Below are 13,841 nucleotides of genomic sequence, written 5' to 3' on the forward strand. Positions count from 1 at the left end.
TCGTTAATCTGTTGTTACAAGTAATGGGTCGTTACTCTGTTGTTACAAGTGATGGTCGTTACTCTGTTGTTACACTGTTGTTACAAGTGAGGGGTCGTTACACTGTTTTTACAAGTGAGGGGTCGTTACTCTGTTTTTACAAGTGAGGAGTCGTTACACTGTTGCTACAAGTAAGGGGTCGTTACTCTGTTGTTACAAGTGAGGGGTCGTTACACTGTTGTTACAAGTGAGAGGTCGTTAAATTGTTGTTACAAGTGAGGGGTCGTTACACTGTTATTAAAAGTGAGAGGTCGTTACTCTGTTGTTACAAGTGAGGGGTCGTTACTCTGTTGTTACAAATGAGGGGTCGTTACTGTGTTGTTACAAATGAGGGGTCGTTACTCTGTTGTTACAAGTGAGGGGTCGTTACGCTGTTGCTACAAGTGATGGTAGTTACAGACGCAGTAGTTACAAGTGGGGGGGATCGTTACGACTACTGACATCTTGGTATGTACTTCTTGTGGGAGAATTTTGACATAACATCTGGTCTCCACTGTCCTTTGAGATGTTGAAGTGGAGGGTGGTAGCTATGAGGGTCTAATTCTATGATTTGGCACTAAGATCAGTGGTTCGATCCCCTATATGGCTAAAAACATTAGGATGTGTTTCTTTAAGACACCTGCTGTCCATGTTCACCTAGCAGTAAGTAGGTACGTGGGTGTTAGTCGACTGGTGTGGGTGGCATCCCGGGACAAAATTAACCTAATTTTTCATTGATGTCAACTATGGTCTGTAAACCTCGCACATGTTAAAATAAATATTGTTATTATAAAAATGAAACTACAGGAGATCTACTGGCAGCTTTCCAATAATTATTGTGATTGTTGTTGCTGATATGATGTGATTTGCTGAACTGACGTTCTGTAATAGTTGAGATTTGCTTTCCTTTCTCCTTGTTTTATAAACCAGTCAGGGAATCCACTATTACCAGACCTCACTTCACAAAAACTCAACCCCATCATTGAACACCAGAGAGCAACGCGTTATTGACAGGATAATTCAGCCGTTTTTCAACATGTCAGCAATCACAATATTCATTTTAAAGCTATCACCATCAAACACAAATCACCCTGCAGCTACAAACTCAAAATCATAGAATCTGCCCTCATAGCTACCACCCCCAACCTCAGCCTCTCACAGGGACTATGGAAACCAGAAGTCATTTCAGAACTCGCCCTCGAGAAGTACATACCAACGCACAACCTAACCCAGTAACCCAACACAATATCAGGAATAACCTAGCACAGGTGAACTTCCTACTCACATTTTAAGCTTTACTTTAGGACCTGTCATCATACTCACTCCTTGACCTGTCTTCCCTGGCCGTGACCTGACGCTTCATGCTCACCTGCACGATTGAGAGGCGGAACCTTCTCATAAATTCACGTTCTCCTTTCACCTGTGTATCTTCTGAAGAGAATTCCAGGAAAGGGTCGAAATATACAGATTATTTAATTGTATGAGTTTCTGTCTCCATGTCGATATATATATATATATATATATATATATATATATATATATATATATATATATATATATATATATATATATATATATATATATATATATATATATATATATATATATATATATATATATATATATATATATATATATATACTCCTCTAAACTTAAATCTTTCAAAGAAAAGGGCGAAACGTTCCTTGATGGTGGTAAAGGACCTTTGATTCAAGAAACTGGAAATGACCTTTTCTAATTCCCTTCCTTAAGTCTCCCATGATTACCTCCCATTCCCCCAACACGCTGTACGACCCCTGTGTGACTAACACTTTTATTTAGAAATAAAAATACATTAGCATTCTGCTTTTGTTACATCGGTTGGACAATCAGAAATCGGCAGTTACTGCTGCAGTTCCTGCCAGTCCTCGTTCAACTCTGTCAAATGTGTTTGTAACCGCGCCTGGGGAGGAACAAGTGACCCTTTTTAGTATATTACCACCCACCTCACCCCCTTTTACCATCACCACAACCAGTTGCTGATTTCACCACCTCATGTGTGAAACTCATCCTGCGTGATGAGTTATGGCTTGGAAACATAACTTGGGATACGTAGATTTGCAATGTATGCAAAGTATAACCGAGATTCTTCACTTTCTTGTACTGCTGGCGATGATTCCAAAGGTGGATGGATAACTGCATTGTAGGTGAGAGCACACAGGTGGAATTAATGGGACATTTTTTGTGGCAACGTATCGCTCTCCAGAAGCTTTGTCAAGCCAAAGCCAAAATAAAATATTTTATTAGTTGCACCTGTGTCCTTTTACCTAACACTGCTACAGTTCTGCCATTATTACTACTGAATAGCCTTCCTATCCTCTGACACCGTGGTTCTATCTACGTGGGATCCCACTGTGTATCACACAGTGTTGACCGCTGCTGGCGGATTTAACTCTGGTGAATAAAAACAGACCCGGTGTGTTTGTGTGAGGGAGTGAGTGTAAGAGAGCCAGGGGCTGAAGTTAACTGGACACCTGCGTCTGTGTGTATATATACAATATCTGTTACAAGTGTCATCACAGGAGCTATTGAATTCTGAGTAAACACCTCTGATGTGCTAGTTAATGGTGTAACGTACGTCCCCTGACCGGCCAGTTCATCATGTAACCTATTCACAAACTGCCACACGCAATTTCTAGCCTTGTGGGGGCTGGATCATGTCTTCTCTTGTAACCGTCTGGCAATCTGCTGTTACCAGTTTGCTCACTCAGATCATTCCACTTTCTAACTACTCCCAGAAGTATCGTCTGAAACCTCTGTAACTCATTTCTTAGTTACCATCACTACCCCTAGTTCACGGTCTCATCAGCAAGACAAGACACAGGTTGGGTATCTTTATTCTGAAGACGTTTTGCCAATCAGTGGCTTTATCAGTTCGATGCTGAAGTTATTTCAAGACTAAGGTGGCCAATACCTCCTACAAGGCTGAGAGACTGATTACCTCGTCTTCTACTGTCTCCAGTTTCAACACCTGGATTGGACTGACAAAGCCACTTCTTAGAAAAACGTTTACAAAATATAGACACCCAGGTGTCGCACATGTGTCTTATTCATCAGCTTCTCGGTATTGTGAACCATTAACGTTTTTTATCGACATGAACAACAAGCAACAAACATGATACAACATGATACAACTTATACAGACCATAGCTAACATCAGTGACATATTATTATATAGAAATCCTCTTGTTATGCAAAGCATTAAGTCAATTTTGTCCCCAGGATACGATCCACACCAGTCCACTAACACCCAGGCACCTATTTTACTGTTAGGTGAACAGGGACAGCAGGTGTCTTACGGAAAAATCCTAATGTTTCCACCCGTACCGGGGATCGAACCACGGAATTCAGTGTGTGAGGTGAGTGCGCTAGCAATCGAGCTGCACCCACAGTATCTGAGTATTCACTGTCTTCTTGTACCTCTCCTCCACGACAGGTAATGTTATTGATGATGGCAGTAGCTGCCATAACGCTGATCACGGCTTCGCCCGTTCCTGAACCCGGCTTTGCGGGCGGTTTAGGACCCGGTTTCGGTTTCGGTCCAGGGTTCGGACCAGGATTCGGGCCAGGGTTCGGATACGGCTATAGGAGGTTTGGCGGCTACGGTGGCTATGGCGGCTATGGTGGCTATGGTGGCTATGGTGGCTATGGTGGCTATGGTGGCTATGGCGGCTATGGCGGCTATGGTGGCTATGGTGGCTATGGTGGCTATGGTGGCTATGGCGGCTATGGCGGCTATGGTGGCTATGGTGGCTATGGTGGCTATGGCGGCTATGGTGGCTATGGTGGCTATGGCGGCTATGGCGGCTATGGTGGCTATGGTGGCTATGGTGGCTATGGCGGCTATGGCGGCTATGGTGGCTATGGTGGCTATGGCGGCTATGGTGGATTCGGCGGATTCGGTTATGGGAAGTGTATTATTATTTTATTGTTATTATCATTATTATTATTATTATTATTATTATTATTATTATTATTATTATTATTATTATTATTATTATTATTATTATTATTATTATTGTTAATATTATTATTATTATTATTATTATTATTATTATTATTATTATTATTATTATTATTATTATTATTATTATTATTATTATTAATATTATTATTATTATTATTATTATTATTATTATTACTATTATTATTATTATTTTATTATTATCCTTAGTATTACGATTATTAACAATAATAATACAATAAATAGACAATTTATTTGTAATAAAGCACCAATAAATATTAAACAAATAATAATTATATCTTAAATAAGTAAGAGAGAAGAAATACCATTACACGAGACAACCTTATTAACATAAACACATTATTTTCTCAATGTTAATAATGAAAAATAAAACAATCAGAGGGATTTTTTTATTATGGTTTCACTTTTTTTCCACATATTTTGATTAGCACGATTTTTTTCCACATATTTTGATTAGCACGATTTTTTTCCACATATTTTGATTAGCACGATTTTTTTCCACATATTTTGATTAGCACGATTTTTTCCACATATTTTGATTAGCACGATTTTTTCCACATATTTTGATTAGCACGATTTTTTTTCCACATATTTTGATTAGCACGATTTTTTCCACATATTTTGATTAGCACGATTTTTTTCCACATATTTTGATTAGCACGATTTTTTTCCACATATTTTGATTAGCACGATTTTTTTCCACATGTTTTGATTAGCCCGATTTTTTACATATTTTAGTTAGCACTGATTGATTTTTTTTCACACATTTTTGATTAGCACGAATTGATTTTTTTCCCAGTGTAGTCAACGAAATCTCTTTTTTTTCCAGAATGGTGAGAGTTCTGGCCAGTAGACAGGCGTGGTAGATGTTAGACACTGTAGGCAAGTGTGGTAGACTTGAAGAAGCTCTACACAGAACCCACACGTAATATACAGTGAAGATTTGGTCTACACCAAGTGTGGTTCTTGGGTCGTGCGAGACTTGGGTCGTGCGAGACTGACATTGTGTGGGAACGATAGACAGCAGTCTTACAGGTCCGCTCCGAGGCTTCCTGCTGATAACAACTATCTACTATCTAGTTTAAGAACTATCATGTATTATCGTAATGTTTGAGGCAAAGATAGCGAAGCAGTTCTAGGTACTGATAGAGACTTCAGGACTCTCTAAGTCATTCCTCTCGTGCCTTGCTAGATATTATCTTGCTAGATATTATCTTGCTAGATATTATCTTGCTAGATATTATCTTGCTAGATATTAACTTTCTAGATATTATCTTGCTAGATATTATCTTGCTAGATATTATCTTGCTAGATATTATCTTGCTAGATATTATCTTGCTAGATATTATCTTGCTAGATATTATCTTGCTAGATATTATCTTGCTAGATATTATCTTGTTAGATATTATCTTGCTAGATATTAACTTTCTAGATATTATATTGTTAGATATTATCTTGCTAGATATTATCTTGCTAGATATTATCTTGCTAGATATTATCTTGCTAGATATTATCTTGCTAGATATTATCTTGCTAGATATTATCTTGCTAGATATTATCTTGTTAGATATTATCTTGTTAGATATTATCTTGTTAGATATTATCTTGTTAGATATTATCTTGCTAGATATTATCTTGCTAGATATTATCTTGCTAGATATTATCTTGCTAGATATTATCTTGCTAGATATTATCTTGCTAGATATTATCTTGCTAGATATTATCTTGCTAGATATTATCTTGCTAGATATTATCTTGCTAGATATTATCTTGCTAGATATTATCTAGATATTATCTTGTTAGATATTATCTTGTTAGATATTATCTTGCTAGATATTATCTTGCTAGATATTATCTTGCTAGATATTATCTTGCTAGATATTATCTTGCTAGATATTATCTTGCTAGATATTATCTTGCTAGATATTATCTTGCTAGATATTATCTTGCTAGATATTATCTTGCTAGATATTATCTTGCTAGATATTATCTTGCTAGATATTATCTTGCTAGATATTATCTTGCTAGATATTATCTTGCTAGATATTATCTTGCTAGATATTATCTTGTTAGATATTATCTTGCTAGATATTATCTTGCTAGATATTATCTTGCTAGATATTATCTTGCTAGATATTATCTTGTTAGATATTATCTTGCTAGATATTAAAATTTCACCCTATATTTCAGTTTAATTTTCATCTCCTCTGTGTCTTTTATGTTTAAAATGTTCTGAATGTGTCAACTGAGAATTTTAATTCTTGTAAATGAAAAATGTTGTGAGGGGAAAATTGTAAAACTGTGTGTGTCATCCTGGAGACTCGATCCTCCGTCCAGTAATGATGACTGGCTACGCCTGTGGTCACTGCTGCTCTTAAAACTTCCTCGGTAAATAATTCGCAGTCCCCTAACTGAGGCTTAGATCCCCTAACTGAGGCTTAGATCCTCTAACTGAGGCTTAGATCCCCTAACTGAGGCTTAGATCCTCTAACTGAGGCTTAGATCCTCTAACTGAGGCTTAGATCCCCCAACTGAGGCTTAGATCCTCTAACTGAGGCTTAGATCCTCTAACTGAGGCTTAGATCCCCTAACTGAGGCTTAGATCCTCTAACTGAGGCTTAGATCCCCTAACTGAGGCTTAGATCCTCTAACTGAGGCTTAGATCCCCTAACTGAGGCTTAGATACTCTAACTGAGGCTTAGATCCTCTAACTGAGGCTTAGATCCTCTAACTGCGGCTTAGATCCTCTAACTGAGGCTTACATCCCCCAACTGAGGCTTAGATCCTCTAACTGAGGCTTAGATCCCCTAACTGAGGCTTAGATCCTCTAACTGAGGCTTAGATCCTCTAACTGAGGCTTAGATCCCCTAACTGAGGCTTAGATCCTCTAACTGAGGCTTACATCCCCCAACTGAGGCTTAGATACTCTAACTGAGGCTTAGATCCTCTAACTGCGGCTTAGGTCCTCTAACTGAGGCTTAGATCCTCTAACTGAGGCTTAGATCCCCTAACTGAGGCTTACATCCCCCAACTGAGGCTTAGATCCTCTAACTGAGGCTTAGATCCTCTAACTGAGGCTTAGATCCTCTAACTGAGGCTTAGATCCCCCAACTGAGGCTTACATCCCCCAACTGAGGCTTAGATCCTCTAACTGAGGCTTAGATCCCCCAACTGAGGCTTAGATCCTCTAACTGAGGCTTAGATCCTCTAACTGAGGCTTAGATCCCCTAACTGAGGCTTAGATCCTCTAACTGAGGCTTAGATCCCCTACTGAGGCTTAGATACTCTAACTGAGGCTTAGATCCTCTAACTGAGGCTTAGATCCCCTAACTGAGGCTTAGATCCTCTAACTGAGGCTTAGATCCTCTAACTGAGGCTTAGATCCCCTAACTGAGGCTTAGATCCTCTAACTGAGGCTTAGATCCCCTAACTGAGGCTTAGATCCTCTAACTGAGGCTTAGATTCTTTAACTGAGGCTTAGATCCTCTAACTGAGGCTTAGATTCTTTAACTGAGGCTTAGATCCTCTAACTGAGGCTTAGATCCCCTAACTGAGGCTTAGATCCTCTAACTGAGACTTAGATCCCCTAACTGAGGCTTAGATCCTCTAACTGAGGCTTAGATCCTCTGAGGCTTAGATCCCCTAACTGAGGCTTAGATCCCTTAACTGAGGCTTAGATCCTCTAACTGAGGCTTAGATCCCCTAACTGAGACTTAGATAGCCTAACTGAGGCTTAGATCCCCTAACTGAGGCTTAGATCCCCTAACTGAGGCTTAGATCCTCTAACTGAGGCTTAGATCCCTTAACTGAGGCTTAGATCCTCTAACTGAGGCTTAGATCCCCTAACTGAGACTTAGATATCCTAACTGAGGCTTAGATCCCCTAACTGAGGCTTAGATCCCCTAACTGAGGCTTAGATCCCCTAACTGAGGCTTAGATCCCCTAACTGAGGCTTAGATCCTCTAACTGAGGCTTAGATCCCCTAACTGAGGCTTAGATCCTCTAACTGAGACTTAGATCCCCTAACTGAGGCTTAGATCCTCTAACTGAGGCTTAGATCCCTTAACTGAGGCTTAGATCCTCTAACTGAGGCTGAGATCCCCTAACTGAGGCTTAGATCCCCTAACTGAGGCTTAGATTTCCTAACTGAGGCTTAGATCCTTCGTTAATCACACATGCATGTTTCTGTAAATCATTATAATTCGCCTCTTACATTAATGGTTAAAAAAGAATCCTCAAGGGCACGTGTTGTAAATGTCTGCCTTGGTGTAAATCCTTTTAAGAACGTAAATCACCGTGAAATGTTCTGCTGTGTAAATCACCGATAAATTACCTGTAAACTGCCGCATATCACTGTCATCCAGAACGTAATTATTATAATCAAGGGGGGGGGGGCGCTAAACCCTTAGGATTATGCAGCGCCTGTAGGGGGGACGTGGAAGGTATTCAGGTTAAATTCAGGGAACTGGAGCACAGATCCAATTCCCAAGATCAAGAGCCCCGCACCAGCATCAAGGAACCTTCCTTGAGGGGATCCAGAACGTAAATTACCTTTAAATGTTCTGGTATATGTAAATCACTCATTAATCCCATGTAAATTACTGTATAACACCACCATTCAGAACGTAAATTACCCTTAAATGTTCTGTTATATGTAAATCACGGTAAATCACTGTAAATCGCTTAGGGAAGCGTAATTGACCTAATATGTTGAGAATCTAAAACCAGATAGGACTTTCACCTGTCCTGAGGCTGACCAGAGGTATCCCGTCCCTCTCACTGGTACCCACCTCCCTCCAGGGCAGGTGGGCAGTTAATTGAGGTGGTGGGCAATGGGAGTGGGGTAGGGAGGGGCAAGAGTGAGATGATCTACCACAGCTGCCAAAACGAGTCGCTTCAGCCAGAGGGTAATAAGGCAGTTGGGTCATTTGGTAATGATTTGGAGTGAGAAACGAGGGTGGGTGAGTAGTTGGAGAGGCATTCGAGGGGTCTAAAAAAAGGATTTAAAAGCCTATGATGGAATTAGAAGGCTTATGAAGGGATCCGAAGTTATATAAAGGGATTCGAAAACCTATGAAGGGATTTATAATCCTATGAAAGGATTCAACGGCCTATGAAGGGATCCAAAGACTTATAAAGATATTCGAAGGCCTATGAAGGAATCCGAAAACCTATGAAGTATTCAAAGGCCTATGAAGGGATCCAAATACTTATGAAGGTATTCGAAGGTCTATGAAGGGATCCGAAGACCTTTGAAGTATTCGAAGGCCTATTAAAGAGATTCAGAAGCCTATAAAAGTATTCGAAGGCCTATCTGAGTATCCTGGTAACTGAATCTATTCCCACTAACCAGCCAGGATAGTTATAGTCACTGCAGCTACTGTTACGGATAGTGACAGACTAGTTACCGGAGCCATTTTCTATAACAGTGTCCCGTAGGTGTCCCGTGGCTCGGTTGGTAGCGCACTCAAGTTACACATTGAGTGTCCTTGATTCGATCCCCGGTACAGGTGGAAACATTGGGCGTGTTTCTTTAAGACACCTACTGTTCCTGTTCACCTGAGTGTTAGTCACCTTACACCTGCTGTACCTGTTAACCATGACTGACTCTGGGTTCGAACCCCACTCAAGTTTTTTTTTTTTTTTTTGACTGACTGTAGCGCTGTATAGCCCTTGTGGTTTAGCGTTTCTTTTTGATTATACTAGCAGCAATTAGGTACTGGGTGTTAGTCGACTATTGTGGGTCGCATCCTGGGGGATAAAATTAACCTAACTTGCCCGAAATGTTCGACATATTCAGTGGCTTTCTATACAGTGTGCCACTGATATCAGCTATGGTCTGTATAAGTTGCATCACGTACATGAAGAAATAAAGATTATGACAGAATAGAGGATTGAGTTATTATTTTAACAAATGTAACATTTGTTAATGGGGTCTGTTACTATGTCTCCCTCCCACCCTCCCTAATCCCCTCCCACCCTCCCAATTCCCACCCTCCCACCCTCCCTCCCAGCCTCCGGCTCCCACAGTCACATCCTCGTGTTTACACTAAAAATCACACATCCTCAACAGTTATTTTAAACATCCAACATCTCATTTAACATCAACCAATACATTTTATCGTTAAAAATATTAAATATGCTAAAAAAGTAATCAATAGTACCGCCTGCCACTACACTAAATTATCTTAATGTAAGGGAGGACAAAATGAAAGAGAGCCTTCTACAAGGGAAGGGATGAGAGAGGAGGGAGAGGAGGAGTGCCAGTGCCAAATGAGGTGCCAGTCTGTGTTGGTGGCTGAGTGGAGAACCTTAACAAGTCTTCAAGGCACTGGATCAACTCCTCCATCTCTCATACAGGTATAGTAATTCAATAATAGTAATAATAATAATAATAATAATAATAATAATAATAATAATAATAATAATAATAATAATAATAATAATAATAATAAAAGTACTGTAATAAAGAATATAGACCATTAGGCCATAAATTAGCATTATATATATATATATATATATATTTATATATATATATATATATATATATATATATATATATATATATATATATATATATATATATATATATATATATATATATATATATATATATATATATATATATATATATATATATATATATATATATATATATATATATATATAACTGGCTGTCTCTCTTAGCAATTACATGTCAAGAACTCCGTGAACTTTGAGTTATATACACAGATAAATATGTATTTATCGATGTTTATACACATAGAGGTGTGTATCAATGTTTATATGTATATACAGAGGTATAAACATTGTATATGCACTGAGAGTCTAATTCCACTTTAGGTATATAAGTATTCCTAACTGGTGGTAAACAGGAGTCGTGCAGCCTTAATGAGCCTCGGGTACTGTAGTAAATAGGATTTAAACCCAATTAACTAGCTGTGCAGGTGCATTTATAGCAGTTTCAGGTCCAGGTTAATTAAATCTATCATCCCAGGAACTCAACTTTAAACCCTATCTAATTCTAAGCAGCTGAGAGCTGTTCATTGTATTTACGTTGTCTCTCTGAGTCTAATTTCAATTTAGAATGTAGAAATTTCATTTAAATCCCGTGTCTTCTTCGTCTTCCTAACGATAATTACAGTCAGTAATTTTTTGCAGGTCGAGGACGATGCTGGTGTTCCTTCTCTCCGGCATTCTCCTGGCTTGGGTTCCTCAAGGCTTCACAAAGGCCCAGGAAAACCTTCCAGGCGTCGATGTTGCTGACAGACCCACAGCGGCGCCTTCTTCAGAGCTCTTGATACTAGACCAAGTCATAGAGTCCTTAAGAATCCCAAGAGAAAGGCTGAGGAGAAACTTACACGATGACCACAACCCCTCGAATGAGGCCCAATGGATAGGAAACCTCGACGGAGGCTCCGCGGGACGCAAGCGAAGCCTAGACCCCAATGACGCAGGCATCGCAGCAAGTAAGAGACGCCGAGCACCCAACGAAGCGGGTTCCGAAGAGGCTCTGAACAGCGGCAGTCTCAGAGGCGTCCCGCTCTTAGGGAACTCTACCTCAGCCAAGAGACAAACCAACTACACACCTCCATGTCCACCCATAATACCCAAACCCAGCCATTACAGCCAGTACGACTATCTGAGGTACATTGCTGAGAGTCGATCAGGGTGTGTCGGTAGTCCCTGTGTCAATAGATGTCATGTGAGTATTAAAAAAAAAACACGATAGGCACAGTATTTCTGCATATATTTTATCTCTCAGTCAATACCAGTGAGCATAACACCTGTACACGATAATAAAGTTTATTTGTAATAAAGCCAGTTTTTCAAGAATATCCTTACTACTGTTCTCTCAAAATAATTTTAAAATTTTTAGCTGATAACGTATTTGCAATTATTTCTATTTTATAACATAAAACTAATTGCTGGCCCTAGCATCTGTAAGTTGTAAACATTTAACAGCTTATAACCTCTGTAATCATCTGCAACTTGTAAACATAACACAGCTGACTACCTTTTCAGCACAGTCATAAACCGCGAGAGACTTGCCCTTACGACTTCGAGTCGTTGTTGATGCGACTGAATCTCTTGGACGAGAGACTTCAGGTTTTATCCAAGGTGGAAACCCGACTCAAAATCCACGCAGGACTTCTGCTGAAGATCCAGAACAGCCCTAACTGTGAGTATCTCTTTTTATCCTGTAGAGACAGTACGAGACTCAGACACTGGTGTCTCCAGATGAATTATTGTTGTAGGTCTACTGGTCCATGTATATGAGAATCTTAAAACAGATTCTCATATACATATCGGTGTATATACATTAGATGAAATTATGTGTATAAATGCAATGGGAAGCGATTTTATCATGTTTATCTTTTCCTTGAGATTTTATTCAATAAATCGCGAAAAATAAAAAGGTAAATAATTTATATTTAATTTCCATTTATATATTTATTTAACTCAACTTATATTTAATAAAAAAAATCTCTTTCCTAGTCCCTGGAGAACCTGGTGAGACAGGGCCCCGAGGACCTAAGGGCCAGAAAGGGGTGAAGGGCCCCCAAGGAAGTGCCGGAGGGCCCGGAACCTGCATCATAGCCTCTTCCCCCTCGCCTTCAACAGGTCCGGTGGGGCCCCCTGGAAACAAAGGGGCAACGGGCCCCCCTGGAGGAAAGCTGTGTGGATGTGATGGCGACCGAGGGGAGACAGGGGGCCCTGGCGAGGACGTAACTGGACCACCAGGGCCAAGAGGCATCAAGGGTCAGAAAGGGGTGAGGGGAAAATAAGGGAAGATGAACCTCGCCCCTCGCTCCTATCTTGCGTTTGTACAGTGTCCTCTTAATGTACTGTACGTTTGTACAGTGCCTTCCTAGTGTACTATACTCCACAACAGTGCCTTCTTAGTGTACTGTACCTCACAACAGTGCCTTCCTAGTGTACTATACTCCACAACAGTGCCTTCCTAGTGTACTATACTCCACAACAGTGCCTTCTTAGTGTACTGTACCTCACAACAGTGCCTTCTTAGTGTACTGTACCTCACAACAGTGCCTTCTTAGTGTACTGTACCTCACAACAGTGCCTTCTTAGTGTACTGTACCTCACTGCCTTCTTAGTGTACTTAGTGGAAGGTGAAACACAAATACTCAGTGATCTAGACATCTGTATCTCCTTGTAACTTTACTATCCCCTAGTATATTTTTATATCCCTTAGTATCTTTTTCATATCCCCTAGTATCTTTTTATATCCCCTAGTATATTTTTCATATCCGTTAGTATCTTTTTATATCCTCTAGTATCTTTTTTCACATCCCAAGTATCTTTCTCATATCAACTAGTATCTTTTTATAACCCCTAATATCTTTTTCATATCCCTAGTGTCTTTTTATAACCCCTAGTATCTTTTTCATATCCATTAGTATCGTTTTATATCCCCTAGTATCTTTTTATAACTTCTAGTATCTTTTCCATATCCCCTAGTATCTTTATATATCCCCTAGTATCTTTTTATAACTTCTAGTATCTTTTCCATATCCCCTAGTATCTTTATATATCCCCTAGTATCTTTATATAACTCCTAGTATCTTTTCCATATCCCCTAGTATCTTTATATATCCCCTAGTATCTTTATATATCCCCTAGTATCTTTATATAACTCCTAGTATCTTTTTCATATCCCCTAGTATCTTTATATATCCCCTAGTATCTTTATATATCCCCTAGTATCTTTATATAACTCCTAGTATCTTTTCCATATCCCCTAGTATCTTTATATATCCCCTAGTATCTTTATATA

At 39.4% G+C, this 13,841-nt stretch overlaps 1 protein-coding gene across 1 annotated transcript in view; it reads left to right on the forward strand.

Annotated features, from left to right (window-relative positions):
* Positions 1-10,296: 10,296 nt before the first annotated feature.
* Positions 10,297-13,841, forward strand: part of LOC128697638 (uncharacterized) — a 4,156-nt gene continuing 611 nt past the window's right edge. The window contains exons 1-4 of the mRNA XM_053789468.2: positions 10,297-10,402; positions 11,204-11,747; positions 12,068-12,224; positions 12,542-13,841. The exon at positions 12,542-13,841 is cut by the window's right edge and continues 611 nt beyond it. Of these exons, the coding sequence (XP_053645443.1) occupies positions 11,214-11,747; positions 12,068-12,224; positions 12,542-12,831 (981 nt within the window). The 5' untranslated portion in view covers positions 10,297-10,402; positions 11,204-11,213 and the 3' untranslated portion in view covers positions 12,832-13,841. The remainder of the gene's footprint in view (positions 10,403-11,203; positions 11,748-12,067; positions 12,225-12,541) is intronic.

The sequence above is a fragment of the Cherax quadricarinatus genome, chromosome 68 (genome assembly GCF_038502225.1).
Source record: "Cherax quadricarinatus isolate ZL_2023a chromosome 68, ASM3850222v1, whole genome shotgun sequence".
NCBI lineage: Eukaryota > Metazoa > Arthropoda > Malacostraca > Decapoda > Parastacidae > Cherax > Cherax quadricarinatus.